The sequence below is a fragment of the Nuphar pumila genome, chromosome 11 (genome assembly GCF_984573655.1).
Source record: "Nuphar pumila chromosome 11, dmNupPumi1.hap1.1, whole genome shotgun sequence".
In the NCBI taxonomy this organism is placed as follows: domain Eukaryota; kingdom Viridiplantae; phylum Streptophyta; class Magnoliopsida; order Nymphaeales; family Nymphaeaceae; genus Nuphar; species Nuphar pumila.
Window position 1 is genome coordinate 107658676 of NC_143259.1, and position 21514 is coordinate 107680189.

The 21514-nt window shown below is 37.8% G+C and overlaps 1 protein-coding gene across 1 annotated transcript in view; it reads right to left on the reverse strand.

The window, feature by feature from the left end:
• Nucleotides 1-21514, reverse strand: part of LOC149822738 (succinate-semialdehyde dehydrogenase, mitochondrial-like) — a 165456-nt gene that overhangs the window by 141584 nt on the left and 2358 nt on the right. Inside the window, exons 3-4 of the mRNA XM_089980026.1 lie at nt 17384-17483; nt 15666-15714 (exon numbers count right to left, since the gene is read on the reverse strand). Of these exons, the coding sequence (XP_089836152.1) occupies nt 15666-15714; nt 17384-17483 (149 nt within the window). The remainder of the gene's footprint in view (nt 1-15665; nt 15715-17383; nt 17484-21514) is intronic.

Consider the following 21514-nt stretch of genomic DNA (forward strand, 5'->3'; position numbering starts at 1 on the left):
GGACAAGACAATGTACCTTATATCCCATATCTCATTTTGTCTCCCATGCCAGAATTGGACATCAGATGAAGTCTTTTATTTCAGCCTTGTCTGCTGAAACTATTCCTCTGAACTATCAACTGGCAGCACTTGATAATCGCTGGAAGCTGGCTATGCAAGAAGAAATGACAGCTTTAGTATCTAAGCATACCTCGGATCTAGTTGATTCCCCAGCAGATGCTGACATTGTTGGATGTAAATGGGTATATACAATAAAGTACGAATCTGATGGTTCTATTGAAAGGTACAAGGCCAGATTAGTCGCGAAAGGGTATACTCAGACATATGGAATTGACTTCTTTGAAACTTTTTCTCCTGTTGCACGGATGGGTATCATCCGTCTTGTTCTCTCAGTAGCTGTTCAGCATGGTTGGAGCTTATGCCAATTAGATGTGAAAAATGCATTTCTCTATGGGGATCTATCTGAGACCGTTTACATGCAACAACCTCCAGGCTTCGAGGTTGAGGGGGAGTGTCTGAAGGTGTGTAAATTGAGAAAGGCGATTTATGGCTTGAAACAAAGTCCTCATGCATGGTTTCAAAAGTTGTTTGAAAGTTGTTTGAAGTAATGTCAAGCTTTGGCTTTAATAGATCAGCAGCAGATCATACACTTTTTATAAAGAAAACTAGCTCTGGCATAGTTGTTATGGTGGTATATGTGGATGACATCATTCTTACAGGAGATGATGTAAAAGCTATTGAAGCCACAAAGGCTCATCTTCAAAAACACTTTGTTACAAAAGATCTTGGTTCACTCAGGTATTTTCTGGGTATAGAAGTTGCTAGGAGCCGTAAAGGGATGGTTTTGTCTCAACGGAAGTATGTTCTTGACTTATTAAAGGAAACAGGCATGTTGGGAGCTAAACCAGCAAATATTCCCATGGACCATAAAGTTCAGTTGTTTGAAGAAGGGTCAAAACCTGTTGATAGCAAAAGCTATCGCTCCCTAGTAGGGAAGTTATTATATGTAACTGTGACCAGGCCGGATATTGCTTTAGCAGTAAGCAAAGTTAGCCAGTTTATGGACAAACCAACTGAGGTACACTAGAATGCAGCCATAATGATTCTCAGATATCTAAAATCATCCCCTGGAAAAGGGTTATTGTTCAGGAAAGGTGGAACTTTGGAGATAGTAGCCTATTCTGATGCTGACTATGCTGGATTTGTAGTAGATAGAAAATCTACCACAGGATTCTGTGTGTTTTTGGGAGACAACTTGATTTCATGGAGAAGTAAGAAACAAAATGTGGTTTCCAGGTCGAGTGCAGAATCAGAATATCGGGCTATGGCCCAAACAGCTGCTGAATTGATGTGGGTTTGCACTGTTCTTCATGACCTCCAGGTGAAGGTCCCCTCTCCAATGACCATGATGTGCGATAATAAAGCGGCAACATATATAGCAAACAATCTTGTCTTTCATGAGAGAACAAAGCACATTGAGGTTGATTGCCACTATGTAAGAGATATGATTCAAGCTGGTCAATCACTACCAAATACCTAAAGTCGGAAGACCAAGTTGCAGATATGTTTACAAAGCCTCTTGCTAGGCCAAATTTTTCAAAGTGTTGTGACAAGCTGAGCATGATTGATATCTATACTCCAGCTTGAGGGGGAGTGTTGAGAATAGGTGGTTCTTTGTTTAAGTTATTTTATATTAGAGGTTTTCTGAAATTCTGTCCTCATAAGGACTTAGATGTAATTTCTCTTTTGCCTCTCTCTATTTAATATAGAGAGAAGCCCTAATTAATGAAGTTATCGAGTTTTATTCTCACAATCGTCTCTCTCCCCTTCTCTCTCTCTCTTTTCTCTCTCTCTCTCTCTTCCTCTCTCTTTCTCTCTCTACCTAGGGTTCGGGTCATTTCTTCTCTTCTTGAACAGGTATGAATCTTATTTTTGAAATAAAAAAATCTTGTTTTCAAAATTGCCTATTCCTTTAATTTCAAGAGATGTTCCATCCGCCGTTGAGACAAAAGATGCGAAAGAATTTTTAGAGTATTCAGAAAGAGAACAAGCACTTGGGGTCATATGAAATGATGCACCAGAATCTAAGAGCCAAGATGTCTTACCAGGAGGAGAGGAGGTTGACATAGCGGCTCCGGAAATTCCTCCCTTGAGAAGAGGTTGAAGAGATTCCATAATTTGTTGTAGAGAGAGAGAGACCCATTGGAAGAGGATGGTCGTTTTTCCGGTTGAGTGGTGGTGGCCATTGCAAGCAATTTCTTCCATTTTGGGCACATTGGTTTGATATGCCCCGGTTCTTTACAAAAATGACAATTTAATTTGTTATAATCTCTCGTTCCATTTTGCCAATTTCCTCCTTGATTTTGATTCTTAAAATGAGGAGGTTTGTAAGTCCTCACATTGTTACCCGGTCTTGAAAAGACATTCACCCCTTCACTTTCTTCTTGAATAAAGGAGGTTGCAAGGATGCTAGGATTGTTTTTACTAATGCCCATACGGGTTTCTTCCCCACTCAATTTAGTAATAACATCTTCAATGGCCGGATTTGTGAAAGAAAAAAGAAGAGAAGACCGAATTTGTTCAAATTCAGGTCTAAGACCATTTAGGAAGTTAAAAAAGTGATATTCCTCTAGTTGTTTGTGTCTAAGCTCGATAGCTTCACCACTCCATTTGGGTTCAAGCATAGTAAGCTCGTCCCAAATGGAAGACAATTCGGCAAAGTATTCCCGAATAGTCATCTCATTTTGTTGTAAGGTCAAAGCCCTCTTTTGAAGGTAGTATTTGTGTGACAAATCTCTTGAAGTATACATTTTTTCAAGATATAGCCAAGCTTTGGAAGCTTTCTTGAATTTGATGATATTAGCATTGATCTTGGTTTCAACGGATGAGAAAAAACAGTATAAGATCTTGAAGTTTTTCATTTCTCATTCGTCATGTTTCTTTGAATAATCTTCAAGAGCTCTTTGCCTTTCTTCTCCTTCAAGAACCTTTATATCTCCTTTTTCGATAATGGTAATTTTTGGTTCGGATTCGGGTTCGGGTTCGGGTTTCGGTATCGAACCTTGAACATACCCCCAAAGCCCCTTCCCTTTAATATAGGCTTCCATATTACCGGCCCAAACATGATATTTTGAACCATTGAGTTTAAACCCAAGGGAGAAGTGGGAGTCTTTTTCGCCCATTAAAGAGGATAGAAATAAGAAAATAACACGTACCTCAATAGATTTTTAAGTCTTTCTTGACAATGAAGACTTTTAAAATATTGGCAGAAGAAAATGATCTACTCCAATCTCTAATAGCTTAAAGGCACGTTTTTCAATGCACCCAATGTAATAACCTAAATTTTTAGGCTTTTATTCAAAAATATTATGATATATATTTCATAACAATGTGATTTGGGCCCGGGATCCAAGTCGCGGATCCGGGACCCATAAAGGGGTATTTATGCCTAAATAATTGCGTTATACTAAAATAATATTAATATTAGTAATAAAAGAGAAATATACATAAATACATATGTATATATATATATATAGCAAACTTGAGGATCCACAGTTGGATCCACTTGGATCCAACTTGCGGATCCATATTGATGAGGGTTAAAATTATATGAAATTCAAATTAAATAAAATTTTAATTTTTAAAACTTATCCGAGGATCCACAGTTGGATCCATTCGGATCCAACTTGTGGATCCATATAGATTGGGGTCGGGTTACGGGTCTCGGGTTTGGACCCGAACCGCGCCCCCGTAGCAGCCCTTTTAAAAAGAAAAGGGCAACCCGATAAGGGTTGCCCGATATGTTTGAAACAAAGGAAGAAAGGGGGGGGGGGTTAGGGTTCTGAGAGAGAACCCTAACCGAAATCGCCGGAAGGAAAGAAAGGGAGGCTTTAAGCGCAGCCGCTGGAGGGAAGGGGGCTCCGATTTCGCCGGGCCTTCCTCTTCAAAAGGGGTCCCAAGTGGGTCTCTTTCCCCGATTCCCATCTCTCTCTCTCTCTCTCGTTTTCGTGCTCACCGGAGGGAGCTCAATCGCCGGCAAAGCTCCGGCTACCTGCTGCCGTCACCGACCTCTAGCGAGCACCCTGTCACGGCAGTGAGAGGAGCATCACCAGCCGGCCCTACCCTCGCGACTGCAGCCTTCGATCGCCGGAGAGTTCGCCGGAAAATTTCGTCAAGAGGTACGGGCTCTCTCTCTTGAAATCGGGTGAGAAAGGGGGTATAAACCGGATCCCATGTAAAATTTTTGGGAAATCTCATTTTGAAATTCTGTGTTTTTTTGGGCTTTCGGTGGGACGAATCACAGGGGGTTAAAGTGCGAGTTTTTCACATGCTCCTTGAGAAGGATTTATTTTCAGCAAGCAAGGGAAGTTTCAGATCGAATGGGTTTAGGGTTTCAGGATGGCATTTTTTAAACCATTAAGAATCGGGTTCCTGGGTGAAAAATTGTTTTTTAAGTTCGATCGGTGATTTAATATGAGTTGGATATCACTTGTTTTGTTGGGAGTTCCTGATTAGGATATGAATACATTGATCTTTTTCTTGTTGTATGATGTCCAAATTCGTGTACTTACCCTGATTCCAATTTAAAGCTTTTTTTTCAGATTTTTTTTAGCACGTCTCAATATACTTGTATGGGTTCACGATTTGAGGTGGTTCAACACACTAAAATTTTATTTGTTTGTTCACCTGTTAGTTTGAATCCCTTGTTGCATAATGGACTTAGGGTACGTATGAGTAAGGTCTGCCAAGAATATGATGTCATAGGATGCACGCATGGTAGGATCCTGTTATGACAGGATATACTGATTCTTTTTATTTCATGTATTTCGGTACAAAGCTATTTACCCAGAAGGGTGATCTGTGGTTTTGGTAATGGAGCGATTGTTGTCATAAGCTCTCTACCCTAGCAAGTTACCGTGACTATTTCATCTAGATATGCATGTTTATCATACTTAATGAGCATCTGTAGGATTTAAATTATGCCTTCTTGCTAATACCTTCATTTTATTGTTTAAGATGCATATAGATCTATTTATCATCTTCATATAACTATGAGTGGTCCAGTAGGTGTTATTTAACACAAGCATGTAATTAAATTGATTCTTAACTTTTGTCTATGGCTATATATATTGACGTGGAGTTTTGAGGGGATTTCTTTTTCTAATTATGCATAAGCATCCCTCATGTTCTGAAATTTTTCTTTGGTATTTCTGTTGGTTGTGTGCCAAACCCAACTGATCGGGTTGGCTGGGTCATTGCTTCTCAAATAAGACTACATTATACCTGTGTTAGTCCAGCTTTGCATGGTTATGTTGCTTTTTTTATACTCGTGTGTAAGTAGTCATTTGCTTCATAATTGTTAAATTTCTTAATAGCATAATTGATTAATGTCATGCATCCTGTCATACCTATTTACAAGGTGATTAAGAGGCATATGGACGTGCAAAGATTGTTAGGCATACACCCATGTAATCTGTATGACACAAACGTTATGGGTGTTATCATAATTTAGCTAAACATGTAAATGTTTTCAGTTGTTATCGTACAGGCTGTTTTCCAAGGCTTAAACTAAATATTTTAGGCTGAGTTAAATTAGCTTGTGTAAGGTTCACTTCTTCTTGAAATTTTCATATTTAGGCTTACCTGATATTCAGACCTATGTGTGTAAGAGCATGATATGTTTTGTTTTCCTGCATTTCACACATTAAGCTAAAATCAAAATATTTGCTGCAAAGCTACATCTTATGCATATCGTACACTAACTTGATGTATTGACACGTGCACCACCACTTGAAGGTTCACATGCTGATTAAGATGTGTAATGTCATTAAAATGTGTATGTGACATGAACAAGTATGTTAAAGCATGCATTGACAGGCTAAATAAAATCATACATGGGATATGGGCATGTGTATGGAATGAAAGCATGAAATTTAAATTAAATTTGTGAACTCATGCACATGTATATGTATGTTATTGTTTCATGCACACCTTTAAATTGTCCTAAATGAATGCGCATTGAAAAGCATGCGAAAAGAATGCATAAGTGGCATACTCTTTATGTTTTTTGCTTATGCATGTAGTAATGATCAAATGGATCATCAGGAGGCTGGGTGAGCCTCGAGAACCAGTTGTACTCTGTTTTAGTTATTTTGATGCATTGCAACAAATCAAATATGGTATTATTGTTTTACCGCACTGTTCTATGTGGTCACGGGCTGTGGTCCCGTGAAAAGCTTAGCATGCTGATGTGCAAGTTTATGTTATTAATTCTGCATGTAAATTTGTAAATGTAAAAGAAATGAATTAATAACCAGATAAAAGAAAGTAAAGAACAGTGTAATTCACTTTCTCCTTGATGTCCCTGCTTTAGCGTGGGAATCTTGGATATTGCGGTTTAGGGGAAACCGTGAAGATACAAAAACTCCGTGTGCGTTTTGTTGCCTCTGAACCCGATATTGAGGTTCTTCTCCTGGCCACGGTTTTAGGGAGAATCCGCCACTTTACCCGAGAGTGGTGTGTTAGTCACAGTTGTGAGTTTGTTTTGGTATATCAAGAAAGTGGCGCCAGTGGATGCTGTTTTCCATGGTGTCCCCGACTTTGGATGCTGTTTTCCAAGGTTCCGATGGATGGTGCTATTTCCTGATATCGGTCGAGGGTTAAGTTTGGAACCCAGTAATAAAATACAAATTGTGTGTTAAGCTACCCCGGGAACCCTACTTGACCTCGGGGATTGTACCTCGTTTGGTGTATCCGCGGGCAATGATAAAATAAAAAAGAGGAACTTAAGGATTGTGTGCATTTAATAGGACATGCATATGGAAAGAGGAAAGCTTAAATGAAAGATAATAAATGGTTCATGCATTGCACATACATCATGCATATTCTTGCTATGCATTAGTTCATGCATGTTTACATGTTCACTTGGTTGTTTATGTTGATCATTGTATGATGTTGATCTCTTATGCATTTAATTGCCTTATTGATTAAGTTGTGATCAATGTTACTTACTTCGTGTTCCCTCATGTTCAAAGTTTAATTCTGCATGAATGGTTGTCTTATGAATTGATTATAACCATATTCCTCAAAATATTACATGGATCTTATTTATGCTCTTTTTCTTATTTGATTCATTAGAGAAACCTATACGCAGAATTCTTCGGATTTTTGACCCTCTCATTTTATTGGTTTTTCCCAGACACAGATGATCAGTGAAATCGACTCGCTTCTGAGGGGATACGAGGGTCACGTTTACTTCAGACGACTTCACTTACGGACAGAGTGGCTCTACTTGTGTTTTCTTTTAGTTCTTATTTCCTGTAATTTGATATTTCACTTTTGACATTGAATATGACTCTTATTGATTCATTAATAAAAGAGTTCAGTTGATTTGTTATGAATGATAAATGTAAGTTGGTTTGTGGTGTGTGGTTATCCAACTGAAATTGGAACTGTAGGGCCCCAGGTCTCTGGGAAGTTTTCCGCAACTCTTAGAAAAAAAAATATTCCGCATTTTCAAAGGGTATGAATTGGGGTCGTTACACCCAAGAATCTGAAAAAACGCACGATTTTCCTTCCTCAAACCAAGCTTTGATACCATGTGAAAATCTCTATAAAAAGAGATCTTGAGTAGAAACTCGAAGTGTGCACAAAAGCACAAAGGAGAACTCTCACAAGTGCATGAAGGCACGGATATACATGCACCAAAGCATAAAAATATCAACTTCAATATATTAGAACCCAAAGGGGTCTTTACAAAAGCATAAGGGAACTTAAGGGGGGACACCCCTATTTATACAACATGAGAGGCCATGGAGGGGCTCCCAATATGATTGTTGGAGGACCCAACGATCATGTTGGGTGGGCCCCTCCATGTGCTAAAAGCACAGGAATTTAAAAAGGAAAAATAAAAGAAAGAAAAGAAAATAAAAAAGCAAAATTACAAGCATATTCGTAAAATGAATATGCGCAAGAATGGTGAAATGACTAAACTACCCCTATGGCTAATAATAAAGAAATATATATTTTATATATATAATTAGGTAGATACATATACATATACATATATATAGTATATGTACATGTATCACCTTTTTTATATATAAAATATATATATATATAAGATTACAATATTTGATATATAATTTAACAGCCATACCTCTTCCTTTAACCATTGTCAACTTAAATGATTACCTATATGCAGGATAAATAATTTATATGTAATTAGTGAAAAGCGAAAGCATATAGATTCCATGGAATCTTACATGATAAAACCAGTCACCTGTATTGTTCAAGGTAATAAAAGGTAGCATGTCATAGTTACCAATCTGACATCTGGTCATGCCTCATGCAAAGAGATTTTCAATAAGTGGTTTTTCTCGGCAAAAACTTTGAGTTTAAAAAATTTTTAAAAATTTAAAAATAATAAGATAGATAAGAAAAATAGGTTTTGTAGCATTTTTCTTGAAAAAAATATAGGGAAGTTTGAAAGTTTTTATACAAAAGAAACAAAAAATACAAAACATGGGCTTAAAATATATAAAAATAAGAGTTTTTTCAAAAATATTATGATAATATAGTGATATTTTTTATTTTTGGGGATATTTTGAAAATATCGCAATATTTTTGGATTACCTTAAATTGCCAATAATTTTGCTATATTTTCAAAATATCAGTGATATCGGTGACTATGCATAAAACCATGGTTGTGGCAAGCTGCACCAATCCTAAGTCTGGGATATTAAAACTCGCCTTAGCGCATCCTGTTATCAAGTTTGAGTTCAAGCCAAGCTTGATCTGTTCTTTTCAAACACAAGCCAAGCTCAAGGTCATCTTGATTATCTTGAGCTAGCTCATTTCAACTTTTTTTTCTCCCCAATGAGAGGGAACCAGATTCAAACCGATGAAACCTCAAACACAGGCCACCAAGGGGATCCAGAATATCATCCCTGCTTTTTTATTCAAATATTGCGCAAGTACACATGCACACTAGATGCACAACACACACACACAAAATAGACACATGTGCATACACACATACACAAACTAAGTGTTAAAATATAGTATGCGTATGGATCTGGATCCAGATCCATACGCACGTTAAATAGAACACGCAGAATGATGTTTCATTAATGGCAATGTTGTAATATCATTCCATTGTATTCTTGCTTATGTTTATATAAGAATTAGGGCTTGGAGGTCGTGCGAGTCCTGCCGCCCCAGCTTTGTGCTTCTCTCTTTCTCTTTGTTTCCTGTGCAGGTGAGGCGTGAAGCAAACCTAAGCAAACCTATCTCTCACTTGTTTTCTTATATGGTATCAGAGCCACGGTTGTGGAACCCTACCAGCCACACATTCAACGAGATCTGAAAAGGCAGCCGTGAAGACTCCTTCAGTCGTGAAGACTCCTTCATCCTGTTCTTCGGCTGCGTCTCTTCCTTCTTTCTTCAACATCGTCTGTCAATATCTTCTTCAACATCGGCATCTCTTCTTCTTCACCATTGTATGTCAACATCGTCTGTCAATATCTTCTTCAACATCGGCTGCATCTCCTTCTTCTTCAACATCGGCATTGACTTCCTCTGTCCTTCTTCTTCTTCAACATCGGCATCGACTTCTTCTGAAATCTTCAACATCATCATCTGACTGTATCTCCTTCTTCGATATCACTTCCTTTATCCCCAACTGCACTTACTGTGTTCTATTTAACGTGTGTTAATATTTTCCTAAGTCTATACTGTGAATACTCCTTGATTCATACTATTTTGTTTATTTTTCATTGCCACAGTCTAGCATTCACCATCGTATCAGATTTTCTCGAATTTGTTTTGATGTTTTCCATCTTTTTCAATCAGCAGTGAAATCAGAGTTTTTTGTGCAACGTCTATAGGCAGACTGTAACATATTACATTCTCGTTCTCAAAAAAAAAAAGGAATTCTCTTTCATGGTATTGGTTGCACAAATACGTATTCTTATTGCAGCCCTGCTGATTGATTAAGTGATCTCAACTCAGTTTGCTTTCAATCCTTTTTTGTTCGCCTATTCATTGTTGCCATTGATATGGATTCATACTCGTCATCCAGTCCCTCTGCAAGTTTCTTAAATCAGCTTGTTACAGAAAAACTTACTCATTCTAATTTCTTAACATGGAAGAGACAAATACTTCCGTTTATACGGAGTCAGGATCTCGATGAACATCTGGATGGTTCCATTCTTGTACCACCACGGCTTATTTTGCAGGAAACCAAGGATGAAAGGGGTGATGCATTTACCAAATCTATTAAGAATCCGGAGTATACCACTTGGAGAAAACGGTATCAATCTTTGGTTGCGTGTATTACGTCAACACTCTCTCAAGAAGTGTTGGCTACTCTTTCAGATAATTGCACTGCGGCAGATTTATGGAGTAAGCTCTCTCAGACATACTCTCAGATATCAGAAGCCCGAGTTATGTATTTAAAGAATGAGTTTCAAAGTTTAAAGAAAGGCACCATGACAGTTATGGAATACATAGGCCGCTTAAAGCGTATTACTGACCAATTGGTTGTTATTGGGAGTGTTATTTCAGATAAAGACAAAGTACAACAACTCCTTAATGGGTTGGGCTCTGATTTTGACATGTTTACCACAGCTTTGACATGTCTTCCTCACTTGCCCAATTTTAACGATCTTCAAGCGAAACTTCTCCAGCATGAGATGATTATGAAACAAAGGGCAGAAGTAAATGAATCAACTCGTTCTCATTCAGTTTTGGCTATGGAGACTTTTGTAGGTTTTGGACGAGGGAATGCAGGGCATAAGGGGGCAGAGGTCGAGGCCGCTTTGGACAGGGAGGACGTGGTATCTTACCTACACCTAATATTTCGGGTGTCTCTAATGCAGGGAATCAGAGGAGAGTGCCCACTTGTTTCTTATGTAACAAAAGAGGATATGTGAAAGTCGACTGTTGGTTTAACCTGCAGAATAGAGGAAAAATAAACAAAATTGAAAATAAAACTTCTACTGTGGACATGAAAGCGCCATCTACAGATGTGCAACAACTTTTGTTATCAGCATTGTCACAGATGACGATCAAGCAAAATAAGCAAGGCGAGTGGTACGTTGATTCTGGTGTTGCCACTCATGTCACGGGTAATGCAGGTAAGTTATCTCACTTATTGCCTTATTTTGAAAAATGTAGTATAGTTATGGGAGATGGAACTTATCACTCTATTAGTCATACTGGCAGTGCACATATCCCTATGTCAAAGTCCTCACTTCATTTGTCTGATGTCCTCCTTGCCCCTAATATTAAAAAGAACATTGTTTTTGTGGCTAAACTTGTTGATGATATGAATTCTTTCGTCAAATTTACTCCCTCTTCTGTTTATGTTAAGGATCTACGAACGAAAGAGACGTTCGCTAAGGGGGAGCGTCAAGGAAACATGTACGTCTTCAAGGAGATTCCCTCAGTGTCTTCGTCTTCCGTCCCAGTTCTCCAGTTGAAGTCGTCCAAGCATTCTTCAGTGTCTTCGCCTTCAGAGCCTTTGTTTTTTCCTTCATTGAAAGTTTTTAATTCATCATATCATTGTAATAAGCTAGACATTTGGCACAGTCGCTTGGGACATTGTAGTCGGGGCTTTGTTGAAAATCTTGTATCTGATGGTCTTCTTCCAGAGTCTAGTTTATGTTCGTTTTTAGAAAGTAATAAATGTTCCTCATGTGAACTCTGCAAAAGTCATGTTCTTCTGTTTCATATCATTAATAAAAGAGCTTCAAGGCCATTTGAGATTATTTGTTCCGATGTTTGGGGACCTGCACCTATTCCTTCTCTTTCTGGCAGTCGTTACTATGTTATCTTTGTTGATTCTTATTCCCGTTATACTTGGATATATTTCTTGAAACATAAGCATGAAGTTTTCCAAATATTTCAGGAATTTCATTCGATGGTCAAAACCAAGTTTTCCTGTGATATTGTGCATTTACAATGTGACGGTGGAGGAGAATATTCATCGAACGAGTTTATTGCCTTTCTTCAGGATAAAGGAATAAGTCGACAGGTTTCTTGCCCTCATACCCCTCAACAAAATGGGGTTGCGGAGAGGAAACACAGGCATATTGTCGAGAGTGCGATGAGCATGTTACATGATAGCAATGTGCCCGTTAGTCTCTGGACAGAAGTTTTCACACATCTGTTCATGTCATAAATCGTCTTCCTATGACACTTCTGGATCGAAAATCTCCCTATTATACTTTATTTGGGCAACATCCCTCTTATGATGAGCTGTGTGTTTTTTGTTATGTATGTTACGTACATATTGATTCATCACTGCGAAATAAGTTTCAGGATAAGGCCACTAAGTGCAGATTTGTTGGGTATGCGGATGAATACAAAGGCTATCGATGTTATGACCCTACTACAAAACGTATTAGGACCTCCAGGAATGTTGTTTTTGATTAACAAAATTTTCAGATCAATGACTCCAATGAGTTGCCATCTCGAGAATTAGAGGTATATGATCCATGGATGAGCGCAGATCTTGTTGCTAATACAGGAAAATCATGTCAGGCGAATTGTCCTTCCTTCGGCTTGAGTAGAGAGTTGGATGACTCACAGATGCATGTTGAACCATCTTCAGTTGAGCCACCTCCAGTAGAACGCTTTTCTGGACAGATATACACTAGGAGGGACAAAAATACAAGGCCGAGGAATGTGGAAAGCATCGCCAATGATCCGGCTCAAAGGTTGTCACGCATTAGGCATCATATTCAACGATGGGTGAGTTATGAGACCTTTTCCCTTGACTTCCAATTGTTTATGTCTCAACTCACAAAACAGGAGGAACCCACTTGTTTTAATCAAGCCCTTCAATCTCGTCATTGGACTGAAGCTATGAATGAAGAAATGGAAGCACTTCATGAGTGCCAGACTTGGGAAATAGTACCTCGACCGGAAGGAAAGAATGTTGTTGGCTCAAAATGGGTTTATAAAACAAAGTATAATCCCGAAGGTAGTATTGACAGATATAAGGCGCGACTTGTTGCTTGAGGGTTCACACAACAATATGGTGAAGATTACGATGAGACCTTTAGTCCGGTAGTCAAAATGGGTACAATTTGTGTCATCATATCCCTAGCAGTCGATCGAGGATGGAGGCTTAGTCAGATGGATGTTAAAAATGCATTCTTGCATGGAACTTTAAAGGAGGAAGTATATATGGAGCAACCACCTGGATATGCCGAGAAGGATCCTACTGCCTGGGTGTGCAAACTAAGGAAATCTTTGTATGGATTGAAACAGGCATCTCGTTCTTAGTTTGAAAGTTTCTCTATGCAAATCCAAGGCTATGGTTTTAGAAGATGCTCTCTGGATCACTCGCTCTTTATTTATCAAAAGACAGACATCGTTATACTTCTTCTTATATATGTTGATGACATTGTGATCACTGGGAGTTCAGATAACCATGTGCAAGACGTGAAGCGATTTTTAATGAAAACTTTCAAGATGAAAGATTTAGGGGAGCTGAGGTACTTCCTTGGTGTGGAAGTTGACAGACAACAGGACACATTGACACTCATGCAACAAAAATACACTCTTGATCTTCTGGAAAGAGCCAGGATGACGAATTTCAAACCAGTCAGCACTCCCAGTGTATTACATCAAAGGCTGAGCTCTGAAAATGGCCATCTTTGTGTCAACCCTACAACGTATAGAAGCCTCGTGGGGATGCTGCAGTATTTGACATTTACCAGACCTGATATAGTTTATGCTGTCAATCAGGCATCCTAGTTTATGCATGCTCCAACGGAAGGTCATATGGAAGCTGTGAAGCGCATTCTACGCTATTTAAAAGGAACTATAGGAGACAGACTTGTTTATCGCAAAAACAATAACCTATATAAAGGGCATGAACTCATCACTTATACAGACGCAGATTGGGCAGGAGATCCAGATGAGAGACGGTCTGTCTCTGGATATTGTGCATATATTGGACACAATTTAGTGTCCTGGAGCAACAGAAAACAAAAGGCAGTGGCACGATCAAGTACAGAGGCTGAATATAGGTCGATGGCTGCAGGCATGGCAGAAGCTACATGGATTAGACACTTATTGAGTGACCTTGGGGAGACAATTATTCGATCATTTCTTCTATGTGATAATCAAAGCGCAATAAACATTGCGTGTAATCCTGTTCAACATAGCAGAACGAAGCATATTGAGATTGATCAACATTTTATACGGCAGAAAGTCGAGATGAAGGAGATAGAACTACGTCATGTTCGAACAGAAGATCAAGTGGCAGACTTGTTTACCAAAGGGTTAACAGGATGCCAATTTTGGCTATTGAAGAGCAAGTTGTACATGCTTCAAAACCACGTACAACTTGTGGGAGGGTGTTAAAATATAGTATGTGTATGGATCTGGATCCAGATCCATACGCACGTTAAATAGAACACGCAGAATGATGTTTCATTAATGGCAATGTTGTAATATCATCCCATTGTATTCTTGCTTATGTTTATATAAGAATTAGGGCTTGGAGGTCGTGCGAGTCCTGCCGCCCCAGCTTTGTGCTTCTCTCTTTCTCTCTGTTTCCTGTGCAGGTGAGGCGTGAAGCAAACCTATCTCTCACTTGTTTTCTTATATGGTATCAGAGCCACGGCTGTGGAACCCTACCAGCCACACATTCAACGAGATCTGAAAAGGCAGCCGTGAAGACTCCTTCATCCTGTTCTTCGGCTGCATCTCTTCCTTCTTTCTTCAACATCGTCTGTCAATATCTTCTTCAACTAAGATCTACAAAATTAGGTTTTCAATAATGTCCTTGGCATATATTAACAGTTAACAGAAGAGCACTAGGCATGGAGACCAGCAAGGAGAGTCCTTTCACTGAAAGCAACCACCCTGCCCCCCCCCCCCCATGAATGATTCTGCATATTTTTAGCAGGGAGCAGGTCACATTCAAAAGGGAGCGCTTTTCGGATTCCATATTTGCATTTATGCTGCAGGCCTCAAGAAACGGAGCCTTTTCTACAGAGTACAAACACACCACTCAAAGGCCTCACTTGATTCGATCAGAAGCTTGTCTTGTTTGACTAAACAAGCCCTAAATCAATTTCAAGCTTGACGAATTTATTAAATGAGTTTCTGCAAGAGGTGACTTCAGTGGGAAAAAAACCATAAGATATATACAACAAACACAAACTACAAACACTAAAATTGCTTAAATTGAAGTAGAAATAATCAATTATCATAAAGGTTTAATTTAGTTCATGATAACAACCCTGATCTAAATAATAGGCAAACTAGATCTACAACAACAGACCACGTCATCAATTGTGAAGATTCAAGAACTGGTAAGATCATGTTGATTTGGAAGGGAAACAAAATTGGCCATAAATTTTGTGTCAAATCCCTTGCAAAGAAAAATATCATTTTCTAGATCAAACTGATAGGAAGCTATCCACAATGTCTTGTGCCAGAACCAATTTTCTTTGTTTTATTGCTCGATATACTTGCTTGTTCTCACAAACTATTTTTCTACGTGTGCATTTACTATTTGCATGTGAATTCAAAATATGCTTCACTGATATTTGATTTCTGGACAAATCAAGCTCACAAAGCAATCATATCAGAATTTATTGAAGAAATATTTCTAGAATTACTAAGAAAAAAAACATGAGTACCATTTCCGTAAACATTTGCTCCTTTCAGCCCCAGTAAGTTTGCCCCAAGCTGCACGAGGCATGACCAGATGTCAGATTGGTAACTATGACATGCTACCCTTTCATATTTCAAAAACATAACTACAACATCATTCACATGATCTCTACTAAATGAAAATCCTAGGCAAACAAGACAGACACATGCACAGAAACACCTTCTGTCAATCCCCAGCAAACACACAAATGTATTGTCCTCATGCTATAGAGGAATTGCATTATCATCACAAGCTAATCTCCCTCATCGTCATAATGGGTGTGATAGATAAAGCAATGTACACTTGTTCTCATGCTATAGAGGAATGGTATTATTATCACAAGCTAATCTCCTTCATTGTCATAACTAGATCCTAAAGAATAGTTCTTACCAATAGCTCTTGTAAATCATGCATTTGCATTTTTAAAAGTTCAACTTGAAATTCCAGAACCAAATAGAAAAGAACGTGTGTACAGATAGATAGATATTAGATGGATGGATAGATAAGTAGTTAGGTGGGTAGATAGGTTCTCCAAGAGTAAGGTCTCCTACGTCTTTTAGCCTAGAACTTCATTAAATTTGAGAAGGAAAAGATTCATATTAATAGGATATAAGTGGCATATGTCACGCAAGGAGGCAGTGACCAATATTTTGAAGTCGAAAAGAAAATGCCCATCTATAGACGTACTTACCTACCTTACCCATATCTATCTACCTATCTATGTATCTATGTATGGAGTGAATGAGGGCTAATGATTCATGTGCAATCCTTAGGTAGGACATTTTAAGCACTCAGACACACTAAGATATGTCAAAGAAACTAAGAAGGAAAACATAATGCATAGAGAGCAGATCTCCTTCCGTTAATCACTATTGCTTTTTCAGATGCAGTTCCTACTAGAGATTAGGGCATGTAAAGATTCAAGTCAGGCTAGTGCATTCAAAGGCAACATCATGTCCTAAAGCACATTGAATAGCTTCAAGAAATAAAAGGATAAGCATATTCTTAATTTATTGGGACAATCCAACTTCTATTAAAATAGCTACTAGTCCAATATATTATGGGAAAACAAAGCATAGTGATAATATACAGCATTTCAAGAGAATTTTTTCCATAGTTAAAAATAATGAACTGCTTGAGGTTGTGAGGATGTCAAGTAGCCTGTGAAGGCCTCATGTATCTTATGACGGATAAATTTTGCTAATTGTGATCTTTGATGCTCAAGGAGGTAAAGTGACATCCGTACAGGTAATTGCTCCATATAGAGAACCAAAACAACCACATCACGGATTAGGAGGTATTCAGCACCTGAGGAGTTAGGCCTACTTGGCATGACTTGAAAGCAAACCTAATAAGTTCTATCTAGAAATATATAGAGCTCTATTAAGGTGGAAAGTTCCACAAAAGTACACATGCACCATTTCATCATACCCTTTCACCATATCCATATGCAAAATCAAATGCTCTGCATCAATGTGTGCATTCAGTCCATGGACAAAAAACCTGCACATGAGCTAAATTATACAATTTTTCATAATTTTTGTGATCTTGAAGGACGATTGACTTGGTATTGTAGACTATTTGCTAAAATTTCAAGAAAAAAAAACAAGGTAAACTCATATTTGGCTGCTCATTAGAATAAAAATTGCAAGCGAAAAGTAAAGTAAGCTTCAATTACATAAAACTGGCTTTGTAGCTTCATACACTGGAATGTTTCATATGCTGATGAAATTGCATGAGTTGTCTCCTTCTGGCCCATGCAAGGGACAGTACAAATCAGATCACCAGTAGCAGGATTTTCCACCTGCCATGGGCAAAAAGGAAGTAAGGCCACGTGCACATGTTAATCAAACACATATCTAACACACACACACACACACACACATATATGTGTGTGTATATATATATATATAGAGAGAGAGAGAAGCACGTAGAGGAACAACATGCACACAAATACAATTAGATGGAAGCACAATGTAATGCAGATATATTTAGATTCTTACTCTGAGAAATTTCTTGATAAACTTGCTTTATGTTCACTTAGATCATCAATTATTTGCCTTCAATCTTCCCATGCTATTAAAGGCTTCAGTCTTTCTCGGATGAAGCAATGGAATTAACAGTGCAAAATAGGCTTTTGGGGTACATTAGCTTTTTTACCAACTATGAACTATCTATATGATGCATGTGTTGTGGCATATAAACTCATGGGTGAAAAAATATTTACATTTGAGCAATATAGAAGTTCAAATTTAGGAATATGATATAAAGCACCAGGAACCTGATGAAAATTTACAATGTAAGAGGTGAAAACCAGGGTCACAAGATTCACTGACCTGATAGGAAACTGTCAAGTAGTTTTCACATACTAAATCACTGAACACGAGCCACCTGGTTCACTGAAATCAGCAAACCCGGTTTTGGTTGCTGAACAATAATGCAGGGGAAAGAGGAATGGCCATTTCATGTAAGAGTCCAAAGATGCATTCCATCATACAACAACTTGTAAATAGTAAGTCTATTATAGTATAACTATGACATAGTTCTAGACCAATGAGCCTCCCTTGCACAACCCTTTAAAAGATGCATACCCAAATATTTCATGTGTAAGTCGCTTGCCATAGGATCAAATTGCACCGTGCAAGATTCTCATGTCATAATTGACATTGAAGACTAATAATCCACATTTCTGTTCATTAATATTTAAACCTAAAACAGCAGTAAAAGCCATGATACACTCCAGCTACAGCACGTTTGTTGGACTGAAGCACTTTTGACAATTAGGATATGTTCAGCATATTGAAGTTAGGAACCTAGCAACTGTAACCCTCAAATAAAAAAAGAAGACACAGCTGATAGAATCAAACAGTTTTTCCAAGTGCACCTTTAGCTGCATGCTGCATGTGCTGCATGCTGCATGCTGCATGCTGCAAACCTGCAATTTATCCCTTTGGATGAAGAATCCTGCCTTACCGAATCCTCGAACTGCTACACACACACTTTGAGTTGGGGTTCAGTTCCTGAAGCTAAAATCTTAGCAATAATTTTGTATATACTACCAAAGAGAGAGATCAGCTGAAACCTGGAAATATCTTTCATGGTGACTGTTAAGATATATATATCATATTGTATATGTACATACATATACATATTATATATGTATGTATGTATATATATATATATATATATATATACTTTAAAATTAAGTCAACTTTGGTTATCTTGCACTAGTTGTTGGACTGCTGGTCCAACAGCTAGTGTGGTCTCCCTTTTTCTCTCCTTTGATCTCTATCTTCTCCCTTCTTTTCTCTATAAATATGGGTGGGTGAGTGCCTTCGTAAGGTGAGAGAGTGATGGGTAGTTTTAGGTTTTTTATGTGTATATATATTATATATACACATAAATATACATATATATACTTCTATATAATATATATTATATACTTTAAAATTAAGTCAACTTTGGTTGACTTGGACTAGTTGTTGGACTGCTGGTCCAACAGCAACTAGCTGTTGGACCTAGCCCAACAACTAGTGTGGTCTCCTTTTTTCTCTCCTTTAATCTCTCTCTTCTCCCTTCTTTTCTCTATAAATATGGGTGGGTGGGTGCCTTTGGAAGGTGAGAGAGTGATGGATAGTTTTAGGTTTTTTGTGTTTTTGTGTATTGTAGTGAGGATTAAAACATATTTTTCTTTGTATTTTTAATGTTCTTTATTATTAATGAAGTTATTCATTCACATTCTATTGTGTTTCATTTTAGTTCTTATGTTTTTGTCCAAATGCATTATGTTTCAATTCTTGGAGTTCATTATGGAGTGCATTAGGATCTGTGCCATTTTGTGACATGGTATTATTGGGATGTGAGGTTTTGGGTCTGGATCATAATCTGGATCCTGATTCCTGAGCCATGTTGACAGTTTTATAATACTTGTAATAGTGATGTGCTTTATTACTTTTCACTTTACTTTAACGCCCCCATCTTTATTGTATTCTCATGTGTATTGAATGGAGGTACTTTTGCAACTTCTTAATGTCAATGATACATACCAAGCCACAACCCACAACCCACAACCCACAATGGGGTGGTACAGATTTTGTTGCAGCCCTAATTTCTCCTCTCTCTTATCTTCCCTCTCTTGCTCATTTGCTCTCGATGAAGTTGTGTTCTTACATGGTATCAAAGCAGCGATTGGGTCTTGATCTTCCATCAAGGTAAGTCCAGAAAAATTCTTGGATCTTGCTTACTTATCCTCTCTCATTTCGTATCAATTCTTTCTTTGCTAATACCTTATTTCTTCTATTCTTCATCTCTAAGATTTATTTTTTATCCTCTATTTTCAGAATAACCATACTTGTTTCTTTTCTAATCATCGCAAATCCAAAATAGAGATTTCTTCATTTCTTTTCTATTGACGTCAATCTCAAAAAAAAAGAAGTAAAACCCAATACCAATTTGGGTTTTATTCTGTTTCAAAATTTCAGTATTCTCTTTGCCTAAATTTGATCTTTGTTGTTTCAATTTCATTCATATCTGAATCAAATCTTTCTCATTATTCTAAAAGTTTTGTCAGTTATTTTCCGTTACGAATTCTTTTGTGTTTGTTTTATTATTGTCTTGCCTGTTTGCTGCTGATAACAACTATTATTCGTTATCTTTTCTGATCCGTGCAAAAAAAAATGCAGTCAAACTTGTGGGTGTCAGGAGCAATTTCCATTTTTCCTAAATTTTTCCGACATGGAATCTTCATTTGTTCTCTCAGTTAAGTACATCAAATTTTTTGACGTGAAAACGTCGAATAACTTACTTTATTCGTAGCCAATATCTCTTTGGACACCTGGATGGATCGGTTAAGACCCCACCAGAATTCATTTTGCATAAAGAAAATGATGAAAAAGGGGTTGTGGTTGCTACAGTGCATGTTCGAAATTCGGATTTTGTTTCTTGGATGAAATGTGATCAACCACTAGTTGCTTATATCACGTCTACTTTACCACAAGAGGTTTTGGTCAGAATCCTTAATGACTGCACAACCATGGATTTATGGGGTAAGCTTGGGAAGACATATTCTCAAGTTTCAAAGGCAAGGGTGATGCTTTTAAAGAAAGAATTTATGAATCTTAAGAAGGGTGCTCTGTCCATTATGGAGTACCTTAATAAGATGAAAGATATTACATATCAACTTACCATGGTCGGATATGAGGTTCCTGATAAGGACAAAGTGCAGCAGGCCCTAAACAGATTAGGACCTGAATAGAGTGTTTTTTATACCACTTTATCTTGCTTCGATACTCTTCTTACATTCAAAGCCTTGCGGCCAAAGCTTATTCAATTTGAAATGACTCAAATGAGCTACATGAACTTTGTAGATTATGAAACATCAGTGCATGTGTTCACTCGTACTCGAAAGTTACATGAACTTTCTTGGTCAGAGATGTCCCTGCAAGAGTATAAAGTGGGAAAGAACAAGGGAGATGGATGTGCACTAAAGGAGCATGCAGTATTCATTGTGAAGAAGGCAGCTTCACTTCATGATCAACTATTTGATGTGGATGAAATGATAGTATTTTGAGGTTCAGATCAAGTAATATTTTTCTTTGTACATCCGCATTTAAATTAAAATTCAGAACTGAGCTAGAAGTATGTGGAACCAGTAGAGCATCCGTTCACTAGTGATGTAGTGTGGGACCTAGCCACTTCCCTCTCACGTACTGAAAGCTATTTGAACCTAACTTTCCTGTTTGAATTTCTCTTGAATTGGGGTGTGTGTTATTTTTCCTAAGCTGTACTCTTTCACTGAAGTGTGTGTGTAACAGTTAGAAAAGAACTTTCTGAATA